This window comes from Macrobrachium nipponense, chromosome 43 (assembly GCF_015104395.2).
Source record: "Macrobrachium nipponense isolate FS-2020 chromosome 43, ASM1510439v2, whole genome shotgun sequence".
In the NCBI taxonomy this organism is placed as follows: Eukaryota; Metazoa; Arthropoda; class Malacostraca; order Decapoda; family Palaemonidae; genus Macrobrachium; species Macrobrachium nipponense.
In genome coordinates, this window is record NC_061104.1 from 19581932 (window position 1) to 19601408 (window position 19477).

The 19477-nt window shown below is 44.0% G+C and overlaps 1 protein-coding gene across 1 annotated transcript in view; it reads left to right on the plus strand.

The window, feature by feature from the left end:
* The window catches only part of LOC135213550 (uncharacterized), a 65044-nt gene that overhangs the window by 23160 nt on the left and 22407 nt on the right, over positions 1-19477 (plus strand). Inside the window, exons 7-9 of the mRNA XM_064247512.1 lie at positions 5633-5770; positions 8275-8410; positions 16789-16951. Coding sequence (XP_064103582.1) covers positions 5633-5770; positions 8275-8410; positions 16789-16951 — 437 coding nt within the window. The remainder of the gene's footprint in view (positions 1-5632; positions 5771-8274; positions 8411-16788; positions 16952-19477) is intronic.

The following is a 19477-nucleotide window of genomic DNA, read 5'->3' on the forward strand; positions in this document are numbered from 1 at the left end:
GCACACCCCGATCAATCGGACAGAGGCTTGGATCCCTCCCTCGCTCTTACGACCAGGGAGGCATTCCAAGGTTGGGCGAACACCAGTCTGTTCACAAAAGACTCAGATTCCTTCTCCCACCAAGAAGTGAGTCTTCCTATTGTAAAAGGACCGAAGGTTTGTATGCCGTGTCGGAACAAATGACAATTTGTCCAAAATTGCATTTTTCCTAACTATACAAACCTGAGGTCCTTTTACACATAGTCCCACCTCATGCCACCCCTCACTCTGCAGTGCTTTGCTTGGGCCAAAAGCAAAAGTGATTTGTTTACCTCCCAGTCGCGCTGCGACGCGCCTGTCGGACAAGCAGTTAACTACCGAAACCCCTTGTTCGAAAGCTTACGACCTATCCAGTGGCCGCTAGTACCTTCCTATTGTAAAAGGACCTCAGGTTTGTATAGTTAGGAAAAATGCAATTTTGGATAAATTGTCATTTCGCTTAGATATGCATTATAAGAACTTCCTGAAGTTCGATAATAATTTTATAAGATTCCTTTATTAAATGGAGTAGCTGGCAACTCTGAAAGAGTAAGGCCAGTCGGCTAACGAGACTGCTTTCGCTTACTGCTTAGACACCAACGCAGTATCATGTAGGTGTCGGTCATGAGTGGTCGGTAACATGTCTCTCTCCTGCGGGATGGAATGACTAACAGTGTCTCTCCCCTACAATCGTGGTTTTAGCCTCGGATTGAGGGGATAGTTAAGCAAACATAAATAAAATATTGTCTGCCTTTGCTAAGAAGCTTTCAATAAGAAAGATATTACAACATTTCAATGCTGTTTACCGTAGGTAACATTTTTAAAGGATTCTAACGCAGCGGAACTCTATGTATATGCTCTCCAAATGCTACGAAAGCATGGCTTATTAGCGTTTTTTTTTACGAAAGCCATGGCTTATTTAGGTACATGCTTAGTGAGAAGATGAATGTAGTAGAGAATTCACTTTAAGACTACGGTATGGTCAAGTCTTATGCACATACCGAGGTTAACTACAGAATTCCTAGTATCCTTACAAAGGTTTTCCTCAGATTAATGCTGTTTACCACAATATGTTAGTATTATAAAGGATTCTAATACGGCAGAGCGCGATATATATAATTCTCTCATCCTTTCGAAACGCACACAACCTTTTTAGAATCGGATATTGCTCAAGAGAAGTTGGGTGAGTCGGATGGGAAACATCCTCTTAGTGGCAGAAGTTGTTTCCCTGAATGGACTATACTACGTATATAAAAGTTTTTTCCCACTAAGAACGGAATTAACATGTGAAGGATGTCGGGTACCATAAAGGCATAGATGTTATGGCACATAACCTAAAAAGAACTAGAAGGAAGCGCCAGCCTGGCGCAAATTGCGCCAGAAGCACCATCCAAGATATTTTCTCGTTTAGCGAGTTATTAACCTAAGAGTCCAGTAGCCTCTCGGACAGCAGGCTCGGTAACGGCAAGATTCGTTCCTGATTTCGTTACCCATTTAATCGAAAAGGGGTCGCTTACAAGGAATGATGAAATGATTTATTTTTAATCACTTAGGCCAATTCCACGACTCTCTCATATCGCAAAGAGCATCGAGAATCTTTTTCGCCCCCTGTTCGCTGTTAACAAAAGAGAACCTATTTGGGAACAGACACGGAACGTAACGATCCTTAAGAGGTTCGATGCAAGATTTTGCATGTCCGTGAGAACCTTCTCGATCGAATATAATAACTTAACGTATGTCTAACATTTATTGAAAAGAGTTGTGAGAACCTGCGGAAAGTCTTCTTCATAGATCTCTTTGTAAGGTAGAAGACGAACAGGCTTCCTTTAGACCGCTTCTTTTTCCTCGAACCAAGAGAGGTAGCAATATAAGACATATTTAAATTTAAAGAGTGGGGAATAAACTTTAGTCTTTTTTCACACTAGTTATAAATTCTTAACAGATATTAAGATAAATGGGTCGTCAAGGAAGAGAGGATGTATTCCTCATTTTGGCCTTAGAGAGGTGGATTCACAGAAGTCACGTTCTTCTCACAGCATGTTTCGTAAGGCTTTTCCAAGGAGTATCTGGATATTCTGATCAGAATCTATTATAAATAGACCTATAAACCTCTCCACTCTGAGTCTGTCCGCGTGCAGACTGACCAGAAAGTGGACATGAATGAGAGTTTTTTTCAAGGTAAATGACAATAGTCATGGCTAAGACATAGAATTGCTGCAGATCGTGCTAGATGGAATGAGGAAACTGTCCTCTTCCGATACCTCTGTGAACCACATAGCGAGGTTTTTTCTTCACTTTCAGAGGGAAGAATCACCTATGTATATATCTGATATCAAAGAACGCAGTAAAAGGCTATACTCTGTCTCTACAAGGGGAATTAGAGATAACAGAGGATTAAGATCTTCGGGATCTTATACGATACCGCAATACGACAAGAGTAGGATATCATATACTTCGAATGGGATCTTTTTGTGGCCACAGATTCCGTGTTAAGACAAAATGGAACTGCTCCTCATCAAACTTCCTTTCGAGGAAAGTTTGATGAAGGAATTCTTTGCTTCTCTTAGCCCTAAACGACCAAGAAGACAAAAGTGAATTTTTTTGTGCCATTGGCTCTCGCATCAGATTCAATGGAGACCTCGGCAAATGGGTTTCTTGCCGAGCATAGTATGTCTGGGCAAAAGAACTAAATCCCTCTATTCTGACGCAACGCTTTCAGATAGAAGAATTTCGTTGCCCAGGCAGGTACTTACATTTTCATCTACAGAAGAAGAGATGGTTTAAACGTTTGCCTACAGAGTCTTCGGGGTGCGATGAGGGCTCAAAATGCTTCCAGAAGGTATTCAGAAGGATACAATAAGAGCTAGAAATCAGGGTTCCGCCCAATTTCAGCTCAGAGTCTCCTTCGACTTCCAGACTCCTTCCCTTCCTTCGGGCAAGGATAGGGAAGATTCTGCAACGAGGAACCTCATCAACATGTAAGAAGAGATCTCGTTAGCAAAAGAAGTGTTCATGAAGGATCCTCCTCGGAGGAAGACTCTTCTCTCTCGTATTGTTAGATATCCTGTCGTCTACTGGGTGTAGCTGACTAAAATCACCCTCCCCTTGCCAGGGGCCAAAAGCTCAAAGGGGAAGAATTTCTTCCACCCTTCTCCAGTCTCCTGATAAACTATGTGGTTGTTCAGGACTCTCGGACAATGTAGCGCCAGCCAAGCGCCAAATGCCAATACAGGCGAAAAAAAACTCCAGAGGCGGACAGTTCCAAGGAACTCTGTCGATGGTCGGATACTGAGAAGGAGCGGGCCTCCAACCTGGCGCAAATGCGCCAGAGGCGAACAAATCGGACAGATATAAAGAGTGTCCGATGTGGACATCGCCAGACAGCCTGGAGACTCTTCCAAGCTCGAAGCTCCAGCAAGTGTGGAGGAGCCAAGCCAGGCGCGAGGCGCCAGCCAGGCTCTAGGAGGGCCAGCCAGGGGCTCTAGGAGCCAGCCAGGCTTTAGAAGCCAGGCCAGGCGCCATCCAGGTGCCATTTCCAAGGGCTAGGCTCCTTCAAGGCTAGGCTCCAGTCAGGATTGAGGATCCATCCAGGCGCAAGGCTCCTTCCAGTAAAGAGAAACCTAAAGCTCTGTCATGTAAGAGGGCTAAGTCCCCATTGATATGATACAGGTAAGGCTCTGCCATGTAAGTGGGTCAGCCCCCATTGGCACGATCCGAGAAGGCTCTGTCGTGTAAGCGGGCTAGCCCCCATTGACATGATCCAGAAGGGTTTTGTCAGTCATAGGTCCCTACCTCGCTGAAACTCTTGAGGCATGCAGACTCATAGACAGTAATCAATGAAGTCTTCTGCCAGGCTCCAGGTGCCTTCCAGGCGCAAGGCACCAGCCAGACGCAAGGCTCCAGGTGCCTTCCAGGCGCAAGGCACCAGCCAGACGCAAGGCTCCAGCCAGGCGCGAGGCGCTAGCCAGGAAGGAGGAGCCAATCAGGCACCAGCGAGGCGCCAGCCAGGCGCGAGGCTCCAGCCAGGCTCTAGGCGCCATTCAGGCGCAAGGCTCCGGCCAGGCGCAGAGGAAGCGTCCTAAGACAAGGCCAACTAGGCGCCATGCCTAGGACACGAAGCGCTAAGGCCTCCAGGCTCTAGGCTTCACCCAGAAGAGATCTATATCAAAGAACGCCCTGGCCTTCTTTGAGACATTGTGATCTCCTAAGCACTTGATAAGTGCATTGTAGTGATTCCTTCAAACAGCTGAGAATTAAAAGCGCATGAAGTGCGAGCTTTTCCGAATTCTTGTTCTTTCCCTAACAATATGTCATAAGGACATATTAGCTGTCACATACGGGAGATGCAACTCTATGTTGACTTCCCATTATCCGAAGGATGTCAAGATAACCTTCGAGGGATCCTTCTCTCTTGGTTGATACGTGTCTGCGGATACATTGCTGGGATAGGGAGCAGATACTGATCCTTAACTAGTGAGTTAAATTTTATTTAACGTCATGTTTTTTCTTTGGGTTGTTTGAAAGGAGTTTGTAGATAACTCTTTTCAACTTAAGCACTAACATTCGTGTTAGGATCAGGTGATCGGGATCGGTGTTGTGCTCCTTAATTATGCCACTAGGCATAGGCATATTGTCATGTAAGAGGCTCTGTCGAGTAAATGGATAAGACCCCATCGACAGACCCACAAGAACTCTTAGCCATAGGTCACATCCTCGCTGAGGCTCTTGAGGCGAAGCAGATTCCTAGGCATTAGCCATGGAGTCTTCCGCCTGATCAAGTAGGAACCAAGGTTTTATTTATTTATTACCTACAACGTATGTTGTTTACCTGTCTATTCAGTAAATAGTTGTCTCTTTCCCACCACCAAGGGTGTCAATCAAGCTAAGTATATATCTGCTGGGGTAAGTTCCATGTACAAAAATGATATTGTTAAGAGTACATAAAGTTTTGTACATACTTACCTGGCAGATATATACGATTGATGGCCCACCCAAACCTCCCCTCAGGAGACAGGTGGAAGAGAAAATCTGGTTCTAGAACGGTAAATCGTTCCTATTCCTGCCACCCAGCGGCAGGGGCGGTAGATCACCTGACCTACCTGCAGAGTGTGCCGCGAAATTCGAATTTCTGTCGGGGACGACGGAGTCTATAGCTAAGTATATATCTGCCAGGTAAGTATGTACAAAACTTTATTGTATCTTAACAATATCATGTTTCTGCATCATAAGTATGCACTTTTTACTAATGGGACATTTTTTCTTAGTTCTAGTCTAGCAGTCTCTTATTCAGGCTGCTGTATTTGTATCATTAATACCTGCCTCACAGTCTAGTGTGTTACCAAAATAACAAAAATGTTCAATCCTCTGCAAGGCCTGCCATTCTACTACAGCATGAATATTGCCCTTTCTGAAATTATATTGAGCTCAAGAGGAAAGCTGGAGGGTTTATTAATATGAAAAGTGGATGGTTAAGAATGTCAATTGTAGCAGGGGGAGTTATGTATATAGGATGTGGTGATCATATTTAATACTGTATATAGTTTCTCATTAATTTAAGGGTTAAAATACAATGAAAAATTTAGTAGGGTATCATTTTTTATTTTTTATTTTGCAGAATACTGAAGAACTAAAACGGTCTCTGATAGCGTTACGAGAGTCCAGTGATGGAGAAACTGATTCTTACACTACAGCCCAAACCATCATTAATCTTGCTTTAACACATATTAAGAGTACTGGCAGCATAACTATAGAGGTAAGAAATTGTAAATTGTTTATAATTTTCTGTTTGACCTGAAGTACTTGTGTTTTAATGTTGCATTTAACCTTGGATACTTGTTTGTGAGTACTAAATTTTTCATTTGATTTCAGTACTTTCTTTATGAGCTTTTTCCTATTGTTTGGTGAGTGAAGCAAATGTTCACTATTTACTGTATGAAAATATATCCTGTATTTATAATCTGATAAGTGATAAGTAATCTCACTATAGTAAACTAAAAAGGAAATTGCCGTATCCCTTGAGTATTCACTTTTTCTGTACCTTCCTCCTCTATCTTTCCATCATTTTACTTCTCCTCTTCACACCTTTCATGCATCATAATAGATTAACCCTTAAACGCTGAAGCGGTATTTGAAAAATCGTCTCCCGTATGCCGGCGGCGTTCGTGAGTGAGCGCCGAAGCGGAAAAAATGTTTTCTTCAAAAAATCACAGCACGCTTAGTTTTCAAGATTAAGAGTTCATTTTTGGCTCCTTTTTTTGTCATTGCCTGAAGTTTAGTATGCAAACATCAGAAATGAAAAAAAATATCATTATCATGTATAGATATTGGGATATATGATAGTGCAAAAAAAAAAATCATATAAAATTGTATACAAACCGCGCTGTGAGCAAAACGGTTAAAGCTAACGAGTTAATTTTTTTTCGTTGTATTGTACACTAAATTGCGATCATTTCGGTATATAATACATTGTAAAACGATCAAGGCAACACACAAAATGATGCATGAATTCGTAACTCGCGGACGTAAAGAAAAGGCTGTTCTCAAAAATTCACCATAAATTGAAATATTGTGCTAGAGACTTCCCGTTTGTTGCAAAATGAAGGTAATTGATTGAATATTACTAGACTGTAAATATTGTAGCTTACAATTGCAGTTTTCGACCATTTCGGTCGAATTAAAGTTGACCAAGGGACGAATTTTTTCTATTTATCGTTATATATATGAAAATATTTCAAAACTGATAAAAGCTACAACCATGGGTTATTTTTTGTTGTATTCTACATGAAATTGCTCACGTAAGGAAAAGTTTTTTTCTTAAATTCACCATAAATCGAAATAGTGTGCTAGAGACTTCCAATTTGTTGCAAAATGAAGGTAAATGATTGAATATTACTAAAATATAAGTGTTTTAGCTTACAATTGCATTTTTCGACCATTTCGGTAGAGTCAGTTGACCAAAGGTTGAAATTTCGGCTCTTATAGTTATTTATGTGAAAATATTTCAAAACTGATAAAAGCTACAACCATGAGTTGTTTTTTGTTGTATTCTACATGAAATTGCTCACATTTTCATATATAATACTCCATGTAACGGCTAATATAAAATGGTGCAAAAATGATGTCAAAGTGACGAAATAATTTCTGAGATGTGTCGCTGATGCTTTTTAGTGCGAGAAGAAAGAAATTCGTGCTTGTGTGCCTGGGTAATGATTGTAAACAAAACAACGCCTTGAAGTGAGCTCCTAGCATCCCCCAAGGCGTGTGATTCAAAAGTTTTCGCTTAGTAGGCCTATAACTATTTGTCTGCCAATTAAAAACTTTTTTTCGTAGACGTACCATACGTCCAATCGGCACCCGACAGACAATTTTTCTCAACGTTTAATACATCCAATCGGCGTTAAAGGGTTAATGATGAACCAATTCACAAATTTTTATTTTCAAATTCCCATGTTGACTTGTTGCTTTGGATCCGTAAATATTGAGTTTTGAGGATATTGTTCATAGATCCTAACTATTACAATGACCAAGTTGTATTTCCTTCTGCTGGGAAATACAACTTAGTGTGATTGTTTGTGTTCCTGAGCCATCTTACCAATGTATCAGTTACATTAGTAATTTCAAACTTCCAGATTTTAGTAGTTCCTTTTGTAAATCTGTTTGGAATTGCTGTAGTATTACTTTTCCAGTGTGTTGGTGAAAATTTTTTACTGTGTAGGAAAACTAAGAAGGTTTATTTTTTGTGACTCCTGCTGAAAAAGATTTGTATTTTACCACAGAAATTTTACCTTTCTCTTTTACATTTGAGTCCCACAGTAGTTTGTTCTTGTGAAGATATAAAATTTTTGGCTGTCCTTTTTAGCCAATAATTCTCTAAGCAGACACAATAGTCCATTCTCTGCTGCCTTTCATGTTTGAAATAATATCTTTCTTTGTAATCTGCTTCTGAGGCTAATTAAAAATGAAGTTAATGCATCCTTGACCAACAAAGTATGTGGCTTAAGTTGTATTCCAGTATATTTCTGCAAATGTGTTTAATCTCTGCATTTATTTTATGTTGTATTTTGTTAGTAACTATCTTGTAATTTTTCAGTGAAATTTTATTTTTTATAAAACTTATTGTGAGTCAAAATACACTGATTATATATGAAACAGATAGTTTTTGTTGTTACTTCAGTTGAAATGTATGTTTATAGGTATTTTGTTTAATATTGCTTGTATTAATGTTATTTTCTGATTCACTGTTTTTTTTTTATATAGGATGACCTTGGTAAGGTCTTGGGTGATGGCGTTCTTCAGTCAGCAGGAGTAGTCAATTCGACTTACACAGCAGATTCTCGCTTGAGTCAATACAAGCTGCAGACTTTATTTCATTTGGAGCTGTTATGGTTGTTTGGTATGTTTTTTTAAATTAAAATTTTTTCTTTGTTTAACTATGGTTTCATTTTACTGCTTATGTCTACAACAACAGCATGTGTTATATGCTCTTTTTATGCCTGGAGAGGTGGTAGTGTTGCCAGTGCACTTCATATGGTGTACTGTAGGCATTACTTACAGGTTTTTGTACCATCCCCTCAGCCTTCAGTTGCAACCCTTTTGTTACTTTTACTCTACCTCTGTTCATAATCCCTATTTTGTTCATGCAACTTACCTGACAGATATATATATAGCTGTATTTTCTGAAGTCCGACAGAATTTCAAAACTCGCGGCACATGCAGTGGGCGGCCAGTTGGTAGTACCCATTCCCGCCGCTGGGAGGCGGATATCAGGAACCATTCCCATTTTCTATTCATATTTTTTCTGTCGCCGGTCAGTAAACACCTGTTTACAGACCTCCGCCTAGGATTTTTTGGATTGACTCGTTCTTAAGTATCTGGATTGACTTTTGGTTATTGATTCTGGATTGTTGGATTGGCATACGCGATAGTGGACTGTTTTTTTTATTTTGGATTGGCTTTTCTGTAAACGTGATGTCTGGATCAAGTTCAGTGAGTTTCAGAGTGTGTGTGAAGAGTGATTGTAAAGTGAGGCTACCGAAATCATCGGTAGATCCCCACACAGTATGTATGGGGTGTAGGGGGCATTTATGTTTATTGGATGATTGGTGCAATGAATGCGAAGGTTTGACCGATGATGGATGGAAGGTGTATGATTCTTATCGGCGTAAATTGGAACGCGATAGGATCAGGAGGTCTTCCTCCAAGAGCGGTTCTTCTAAAGGTAAGGGAAGTAATATTTCACCTGTATTAACACCTTTAGAATTTGTTTCACCTAAACCTGTGATGTTGCCTTCGGGCCCTGATTCTGTGTCTGGAGAAGGTAATGCCCTTTCTCTGATTTTAGAGTCTTTAAGTGTTAGCCTTGGAAACCGGCTCAGTTAAAGTGTGTGATCGTGCCCCTAGTGTTGTGGAGGGGGCGTCAGATTGGCCCCATAATGCCTCTAGGCCTAGACCTCTATCGGACTCCCAGGACTCAGGGAGTGGATATGTCGAAAGCCGCAAGAGGGTTACGGGGGCTCCCCACCGATCTGGCGTCCCTTCGGCAGGACCTGTTGCAAAGTCCCAGGCTGTCAAGGAGCGCGCACGGGCGCGCATCCTTAAGGACTGCTTTTCCGTCCTCCGAGCGTCCTCCCCAACGCTCAAGGGGTGGAGCGCTCGGAGAGACTCTGTCCGCTGAAAAGGACGTTTCGTGCTGAGGACGCTTCACGTCCTGCATCGCCGATTTCTTCGGAGGAAGCCTATGACGCTTTTCACCTCAGAAGAGAGGTAAAATCTCTTCCGACGAGGTCTTGGGTTGGGGGCCACGCACAGGCGCGTATCCTTGCAGGGTCTCTGGGTTGCACGCACAGGGCGTGATCCATTGAGGTCTCTGGGTTTATGCACGCACAGGCGCGATACCCATGAGAAGCAGGTAGCTGTACCTGTGAGCGGAAGGGCGGGTCCCCTCGCCCCTCGGCTTCTCGCAGGTTCAGCCCTTCGCCTCCTTGGGTTTCTTCACCTACGAAGAACATCCTTGTGTCCCTTCAGGACCAGTTGTCGGCTTTGATGGCTCAGAAGACACGCCCAACAGTCGAGCCTAAACGTAGGAAGGACGTCAGGCTGCCTGTCAAAAGGACGAAGCAGCCCCCTTCTCCTTCTCATCGTTCGTCTCTTTCTCCTCCTGCGTCCCCTTCGGTGCTCCTCCGATCTCGTTCTTCTAGTAAGAAGTCACGTGGACAGGACGCTTTGCTTCCCTCTCGACGTCCTGCGCAGACCGCTTGTCAGGACGCTTCGGAGGACGTTCTTCAGGACGCTTTTGAGGACGCCTGGGAGGACGCTTCAGAGGACGAGGACGCTCGTCAGGACGCTTTTGTGGACGCTTTTCCGCAAGAAAAGGCTTTCGAGAGCGCACAGAAGGACGCTTTGAAAGCTAAGTCTGGACGCTTTAGCGGCAAGCGTAAAGACGCTTCTTTAGAGCGAGTTAGAGCAAACCAAGTCGCCTCTCATGACGCTCAGCGCGGTCAAGACGCTCTGCTTCCTTCATGCACTAAGGATCGACAGAAGGTCGGTCGCGTTGAAGAAACTTCTGCACCCAAACGGAGATCTTTGTTGAAAGTTAGTCCCGTTGGGCGCACGCCCTCTCCGGAGGAGCAGTCTCCAATTCCTCTTAGGGAAGAAGGAGAGCTTAGTAGTCCGGCAGACTCAGTTGAGGAGGAGCAGCCTTCAGTTTCGTCCGTTTCGGATTATAAAGTGCTGGTGCGGCTGTTACGCTCGTCTTTTGGAGACAAGTTCCAGCCTGCAGCTCCCAGGTCTCCACCCTCTCAATTTTCTTCATCGAAGTCTTGTAAGATCCCGGAGTTCGTGGAAATGAAGACTTCTCTGTCCACCAGGAGGGCTTTTAAGAAATTGCAAGACTGGATGGAGCGAAGGAAGGATCAGGGCAAGTCGACTTTCACCCTTCCTCCCTCAAGACTCAGTGTTTTCGAAAAGGGGGCATTTGGTATGAGACCAAAGGTGAAGTAGGTGTGAAGATCCCTTCGTCATCCCAAGGGGATTTTGCTAGTTTGGTTGACGCCCAGAGGAGGTCCCTTTTGTCGACAGCTAAGATTTCTTGGAAGCCTACGGAGATAGACTATCACATGAAAGGACTTTTAAGGACTCTCGAAGTCTTCAACTTCTTAGACTAGTGCTTGGGAGTCCTAGATCTTCAATCTAGGAGTCCGGACTCGTTAAGTTTGGGGGAGCTGTCCAGTGTGTTAACCTGCATGGACAAGGCCGTCAGGGATGGTTCGGAAGAGTTAGTGTCTCACTTTGGTACTGCTTTTCTTAAGAAGAGAGCGCTGTTCTGCAATTTTACTGCAAGATCAGTTACTACGGCTCAGAAAGCGGAGCTCCTCTTTGCGCCTCTTTCGAACCATCTCTTCCCCCAGACTATGGTGAAGGACCTGGCAGGTAGCTTACAGGAGAAGGCTACTCAGGACCTCTTGGCCCAGTCTTCGAGACGTCCCGCAGTTCCTACGACATCTTTTGGACGACCTCCAAAGAAGGTTAAACCCTTTCGTGGGGCTCCTCCCTCGAGAGCTGCTCCTTGAGGGAGAGGGCTTTCAAGAGGAAGAGCTTCTTTCAAGCCGAAAGCAAGCAAGTGAAAATCAAGTCCTTCAGACACCAGTCAGAGCCAGACTGAAGTTCTTTGCGGGAGCATGGAGAGAGAGGGATACGGACCCTTGGTCCCTCAAAATCGTGGAACAGGGGTACAAGATCCCATTTTTAGATCCTCCTCCTCTATCCACAACTCCCAGAGATCTTTCTCCTTCATATCAAGGGGAGAAACGACAAATTCTTTTCGATCTTTTAGATCAAATGATCGAGAAAAGAGCGGTGGAGCAGGTCTTAGACCTGGGGTCACCAGGATTTTACAACAGACTTTTCCTGGTACCGAAGCAGTCGTTGGGTTGGCGTCCAGTCCTAGACGTGAGCAGGCTGAATCTTTTCATAGAAAAGATAAAGTTCAAAATGGAAACGCCTCAGTCTGTTCTAGGAGCCTTGAGACCGGGCGACTGGATGGTGTCCTTAGACCTGCAGGACGCATACTTTCACGTTTCAATCCACCCTCTTTCAAGGAAGTATCTGAGGTTTGTTTTGAAAGACAAAGTCTGGCAATTCAGAGCCCTTTGCTTCGGATTAAGCACGGCTCCGATGGTATTTACCATGATCATGAAAAATGTAGCGAGATGGTTACATTCTGCAGGGATAAGAGTATCTCTTTATCTCGACGATTGGCTAGTCAGAGCGTCGTCAGAAGAGAGGTGTCTGAAGGACCTTCAGTTCACGTTAGCCTTGGCGAGGTCCCTGGGACTTCTGGTCAACCTCGAAAAGTCACATCTGACCCCAACACAGTCCATCATGTATCTGGGGATTCAGATGGATTCAGTGGCTTTTCGGGCGTTTCCGTCCCAGGAACGACAGCTGCAAGGCTTAGAGAAAGTTTCGGCCTTCCTGGGGAAAGGAACTTGCTCGGCGAGGGAATGGATGAGTCTGCTGGGGACCATTTCCTCGCTGGAAAAGTTTGTTTCCCTGGGGAGACTACACCTCAGGCCTCTCCAGTTTTTCCTGGCAGAAGAATGGAGAGTCAAAGAGGATCTGGATGCCACCTTGAAGATCACCGAATCGGTGAAAAGCCATCTAAGATGGTGGCCCGATCCTCGGAAGTTTCGAGAGGGTTTATCTCTAAAGCTTCTGAGCCCCGACCTAGTGTTGTTTTCCGACGCCTCCGTGTCGGGTTGGGGAGCAACACTGGGAGGGGAAGAAGTGTCAGGCACCTGGAGGGGGGAACAGGTGTCCTGGCACATCAATGTGAAGGAACTAGCGGCGGTTTTCCTGGTGCTACAGTTCTTCGGGGAAAAGGTTGCAGACAAAGTTGTTCAAGTCAACTCGGACAACACCACGGCCCTTGCGTACCTAAAGAATCAGGGAGGAACACACTCCCGACCTCTATTTCACCTAGCGAAGGAGATTCTGCTGTGGGCAAGTGCAAGGCGAGTCAAGATCCTGACGAGATTCATCGCAGGAGTCCAGAACGTCAGAGTGGGCCTTCTCAGCCGGCAGGACCAAATACTGCCTACAGAATGGACTCTGCATCAAGACGTTTGTCAGGAGCTATGGAAGCTCTGGGGACATCCTCTGGTTGACCTATTTGCGACGTCGAGGACAAAGAGGTTGCCTCTTTATTGCTCCCCTGTGTTAGATCCAGGAGCGATCGCTATAGACGCACTGCTCTGGGATTGGACGAACTTAGACCTATATGCCTTCCCGCCATTCAAGATCATGGGGGAAGTCGTGAGGAAGTTTGTGGCGTCGGAGGGGACGAGGTTGACCCTGATCGCCCCGATGTGGCCCGCAAGAGAATGGTTCACGGAGGTAATGTCCTCCCTTGTAGATTTCCCAAGGACGTTGCCCTGGAGGAGAGATCTACTCAAACAGCCCCACTTCGAAAGATATCACCAAAACCTCTCAGCTCTGGGGTCTGACTGCGTTCAGACTATCGAAAAGTTGGCCAGAGCGAGAGGTTTTTCTAAATCAGCTGCAAAAGCGATTGCCAACGCAAGGAGGGCTTCATTGAGAGCTGTTTACCAGTCGAAGTGGGCTTCCTTCAGGGCATGGTGTAGAAAGGAGGGAATTTCCTCTGTGAGCCAAATAGCCGATTTCCTGCTTTTCTTAAGGAATGTGCAGAAGTTGGCAGTCCCTACCATCAAGGGATATAAAAGTATGCTGTCAGCAGTCTTTCGGCACAGAGGCCTGGAACTTACTGACAACAGAGATCTTCACGATCTCTTGAGATCGTTCGAGACAACTAAGATACCTCAGGCGAGACCTCCTTCCTGGAACTTAGACTTAGTTCTAAGACTTTTGATGTCGAGTCCTTTCGAGCCTCTCCATACTGCGTCTCTTAGGAACTTGACAAAGAAAGCTCTTTTCCTAACTGCTCTGGCGACGGCGAAGAGAGTTAGCGAAATTCAAGCCATCAGTAAACAGGTGGGCTTCAAAGGTGACAACGCTGTCTGCTCTTTGAGTCCCACTTTCTTAGCGAAAAATGAGAACCCGTCTAACCCTTGGCCCAAGAGCTTCGAAATTAAGGGTATGACAAGCCTTGTGGGCCAAGAACCTGAGAGAGTCCTGTGCCCTGTCAGGGCTCTCAAGTTTTACGTTCGCAAGACGAAGGAGGTACGAGGTCCCTCAGATAATCTGTGGTGCTCTGTAAAGAGACCCGATTTACCATTGTCCAAGAATGCTTTGGCTTTCTTTCTAAGAGACGTTATAAAAGAGGCTCATTCATCTTTCCAGAAGACTGATTTGAGCCTCTTGCGAGTGAAAGCTCACGAGGTCAGAGCGGTCGCAACCTCGCTTGCCTTCCAAAAGAACATGTCGATCAAGGACATCCTTGACGCCACCTTTTGGAGGAGCAATTCTGTATTCGCCTCACACTACTTGCGAGATGTGAGAACGATATACGAGGACTGTTGTTCTCTTGGGCCATACGTGTCTGCAGACACAGTCTTGGGGGCTGGAGGTAGCTCTTTTCCTATCCCTTAGTTAGGTTTAGGTTAGTTTTTATTATTGTGTTTTTAGGTTGTGGTGAGTCTTGTGTGAAGATCTCCCATCCCTTAGTTTAGTGTTCAAAGGGTTTTGGATAGTTGGTCAGGTGGTGGTCAGTTGCTTCGTTGCCCTCATATGTATGGCTCGATGGTCTTGTCACGTTGAGGTCACGTCCCAGTTGACAGATCATCCAGAGCGCACCAGCACTACAGGTCTCCACCTGGCTGGCAACTCTGATTAAGCAAAAGCAGGCTTAAGTGACAGTAATCACAGAGTCTACTTTGCTAACAGGTGAGGAACCAATATATATATTATATACTTAATTTAAGTTTCCTACAAATCCTATTCTGTCTCTTCCCACCATCCGAAGGTGGGATTCAGCTATATATATCTGTCAGGTAAGTTGCATGAACAAAATGTTATTGTTATAATACAATTAAGTTTGTTCATACTTACCTGGCAGATATATATAATTAAAGTGCCCACCCTCCTCCTCTCAGGAGACAGTGGCATTAATAAAATATGAATAGAAAATGGGAATGTTTCCTGATATCCGCCTCCTAGCGGCGGGAATGGGTACTACCACCCGGCCGCCCACTGCGTGTGCCGCGAGTTTTGAAATTCTGTCGGACTTCAGAAAATACAGCTATATATATATCTGCCAAGTAAGTATGAACAAACTTAATTGTATTATAATAATAACATTTTTCCATCTTACTTTCCACCTCCTAAAAACTGTTTCTTGTGCAAATGTGAGGTTTTCCTCCTGTTACACCTTTCAGATCTTACTGTCAATTTCCCTTTCAGTGCTGAATGACCTCATAGGTCACAGCGTTTGGCCTTTGGCATAAATTCTATATTCTATTCTATCTGTTTATGTAAATGCATCTGATGCTAATTAGATGCAGAAATTATATGGTTATTTTAAAGAGTAAGGACTTATAAACGGACTGGGAATTGTTCTGGATACAGAATTTTAGAAAATATAGAATTTAGATGCGATGCACTGTAACTTAACAGATGCTTTGGGGGTCTGGTCTTTCTGGTGAGTAACAAAGTCTGTTAAGTCACAGAAACCCTATGATATATATATATATATATATCTAATAAAAGGAGCCCATAAAGATTCATAATATAGAAAGTAAGTACTATATTTCAGAGAGACTGCTGTCTCTCTCTTCAGGTACGTAATGAATGAGAAAAGTTACAGGAAAGGCACTATTTATAACTAAATCCATCCATACGTAGGCCATTCATCTAGGTCACCCCAGTTGATAATATCTGAATCCCAGGCACCCTTTGAGGTGCTCATTATCTGTCTTTGTTGAATCAAGGCCGATTTTATCATCTGACTATTGTATTGACAGATGTTGCTATGAATTATATATGACAAATTCCAGTTTATTCTGTGGTTATGGTTATTTATATGGTTGAAAATAGCTGAGTTCTGTTGTCCATACCTAACTGACCATTTATGTTGTGTTAATCCCTGGGGAAGTGATTTTCCTGTATAAGGGATTTCGTATACTCCTGTGTCTTTGGGGATTGGCTTTTGTTTGACGTTAATCAGGGATTTGACTAGGGTATTTAGCTACGTAAAGGCAAAAGGGTTAGATTTTCCGAGAATCTGTGTCACTGTATTAATCCTGTCCAGGTGTGGGATTTATATTTATGTTGGGTGTCTTTCTGGTCTTGTCTTGAGGGGGTTTGTAGAAAATTACATTGAAGAAAAAAGCTGTTCACAAATTAGTTCAAATTCCTTTTCCAGGAAGTCAGGGGAACAAATTCATAAGGCTCTTAAGAATAGGTTAGCTGGCTACGCCTTTCTTGATAGAAATGTCATGAATGCCTATCTTGATGGAAATGCCATGATAACTAAAGTAGTGAATATGTGAAAGTGAGAATGTTGGTTTATATGGGCTCCTTTTATTCTGTTGTAACAGAAAATTTTTACCAGTCATATATAAGTCATTGGTTTATATGGGCTCCTTTTAATCTGTTGTAGCAGAACATTTTTACCAGTCATATATAAGTCTTCGGTTATCGCTGGACTCGGTCAATGGTGATCCGGTTTTATGGTGCTTGGCTAGTGCCATAAAATCTCTTGATTTATGGCGCCATAACAGGCTGAGTTCCGGTTATCGACGCTATAAGGTGCCGATAATAGAGTTATGACGCAAGCTGACAGTCTATTTTCTTTAGGATGTTCCTCTTCGTGCATGTTGGATGGGGAAGAACAAGACAGCCGTGGAGGTAATTTAAGAGAGCATCACATAGGAGAAGCAGTGAAGCATTTACGAGCCATATCTTTAAACCACAATCCATCCACCATGGCCAGTTTTTTACAAGAAACTTTGTTAGAGAAGTGAGTATAATTTGCTGATTAAGAGGAAATTTATCCGAGTTTCTGATATCAGGTAAGTAAATACTGTTAAGTAACTATTTAATGCTGACGAACTGAATAATTTAACTCAATTTCTAAGTAGGGATAGAAATGGGCTTTAGTTAAGATGTACTGAAAAATATGTTTTTCCATATGAAAGTACAGGAAGAATTGTAATTTGTATATAATAAAGGATGCCCCTCCACATATTCTCTTTAGTCTCATTGCACATAGCATTTCATATTTTTTAACTTGTGTTTTGTTCATGAAACTTACCTGTCAGATATATATATAGCTGTATTCTTCCGAAGTCCGACAGAATTAAAAAACTTACGACACACGTAGTGGGAGTCAGGTGGTTAGTACCCATTCCCGCCGCTGGGAGGCAGGTATCAGGAACCATTCCCATTTTCTATTCATATTTTTTTCTGTCGCCAGTACTGTTTTCAGTACCTCCGTCTTAGGATTTTGAAACTTCATTGCCGCTAAGTATCCTAATTGTCTTTTGATTTATTTACTTGGATTTGTGGCTAGGCATACTCTGTCATAAATTGATTTGAATTTGATTCATTTTTGCATAAGATATCTGAATCTAGTTAGGCTAGTTTCAGAGGGTGTTGTCTGCAAAGATAGGGTGTGGCTACCGAAAGCTTTGGTAGATCTGCACTTGGTATGCACGAGGGGTATGGGTCTTGCTTCTTTGTTGAGATATGTCATGTAAGGAGTGTGAGACTTTGTCTGATTCCGTAAGGAAGACGTATGTACGCAAATTAGAGCGTGATTGAATCAGGTGGTCTTCCTCATAGACTGCATCAGTAAACAAAGTCAGGGTAGTGAACCTGCTAACCTTCCTGTAGACTTTATTTTGCCTAACCCTGTAGTATGGCCTACGGGCTATGAGCTTATGTCTGCGAGAGGTAATGCCCTTTATGTTATAGATTCCATCTTTATCTTGGAATCTAAAGTGCTTGCTCTCCAATCATTGTTGTGAAGTGTAGTGCCCCTAGTGTTGTGGAGGGGGCGTCAGATCGGCCCCATTTCGCCTCTAGGCCTGGACCTCTGTCGGACTCCCAGGAACACAGGGAGTGGGCAAGTCGAAAGCCGAAGGAGGGTTACGGGGACTCCCCACCGATCTGGCGTCCCTTCGGCAGACCTGAAGACACTCCCAGGCTGCCAAAGTGCGTGCACGTGCACGAATCCTGAAGGATTGCTTCTCGTCTTCCGAAGCGTCCTCCCCGCGCAGGGGTTGGAGCTTTCGGAAGGACTCGCGCCCTCTAAATAGAAGCTTTATAGAAGAGGACGCTTCACGTCCTCTCTCTCTCTCGTCATGCGTTGCAGTGAGAAGTAAGAAGGCGAACGTCGCCTGAACATGTGTACGTCTTTCCACCGAGAAATAGGAAAAAGAAGTCATCGTAGCAGGACGCTTTTGAGCGCGGACGTCCGAGCTTTGTTACTGTGAGAAGTAAGAAGGCGTCCCCTCGCCCCTCGTATTCTCACACGATCAGCCCTTCTCCTGAGACTGCTTCGTGCAGTCGGATTTCTCTCCGAGATGTCTCTCGCTCTTCCCTGAAGGCAGTTTCTCTTGCTTGTTGACGCCTGTCAGAGCGTGACGCTTTCCTGCACACTTCTGTTGACGCTCGGCTTGAACTGGACGCTCAGATGGACGCCAGGCACGCGCGGGTGCACGCCAGGCGCGCGCCAGTTGACGCCAAACGCGCACCAGTGGACGTCAGGAGTGCGCCAGCGCACGCCAGGCGTGACGCCTGGCTGAACGTTTCTGTTGAACTCTTCAAACTCTCCTCGCCTTCAAGAGGCGCACCGTGTTTCTTTGATTAAGCAAGCTTCTACTTCTGTACCTGTTCATGCTTCGGAGTTTTTTTTAAAAGACTCGCTACTGCTTTGCCTTCGTCTTCGCAACACGCTCTTGTTTTAGATTTGAGCCTAAAGGTCTTTTACCTCTACCTTCGGTAATCCCTTCTACCTCACCTGCGAAAGAATGTGAAGTAAGCAGTGCTTCGGAGGAAGCTTAAAGTGAACAAGCAACTTCGTCTTCGAAACCCAGCAAGACCACGGGTTTCGTGAAATCAAGAGGTCTCTGTCAATTAATAGTGCTTTTCGCAAAGTCCAGGATTGGATGGAGTTAAGGAAAGCTCAAGGGAAGATCTCTTTTGCTCTACCGCCGTCAAGACTTTGCGGTAAAGCAGGTATGTGGTATGTAGAAGCTCGACGTCCTGCACGTCATGATGCTCGACAGAGCACTTGCCAAGGGGCCCTACATGTCAAGGCGTTCAGTAGGATTCTTGCAAGGACACTCACCAAGAGGACGCTCTTCAGGATGCTCCAAGGGAAATGAATACGCCTTCTGTAAGACTTTTTTTTCCTGACAACTTAAATAGAATCCATGACTTGATGAACTTCAGGAAAGTGCAAGACAGGTCTTCCTTTGCCATACTGCCAATAAATTTAAGAGTTAGCAGGCATTCGATGTGATACGGGAGAGGAAGCTGG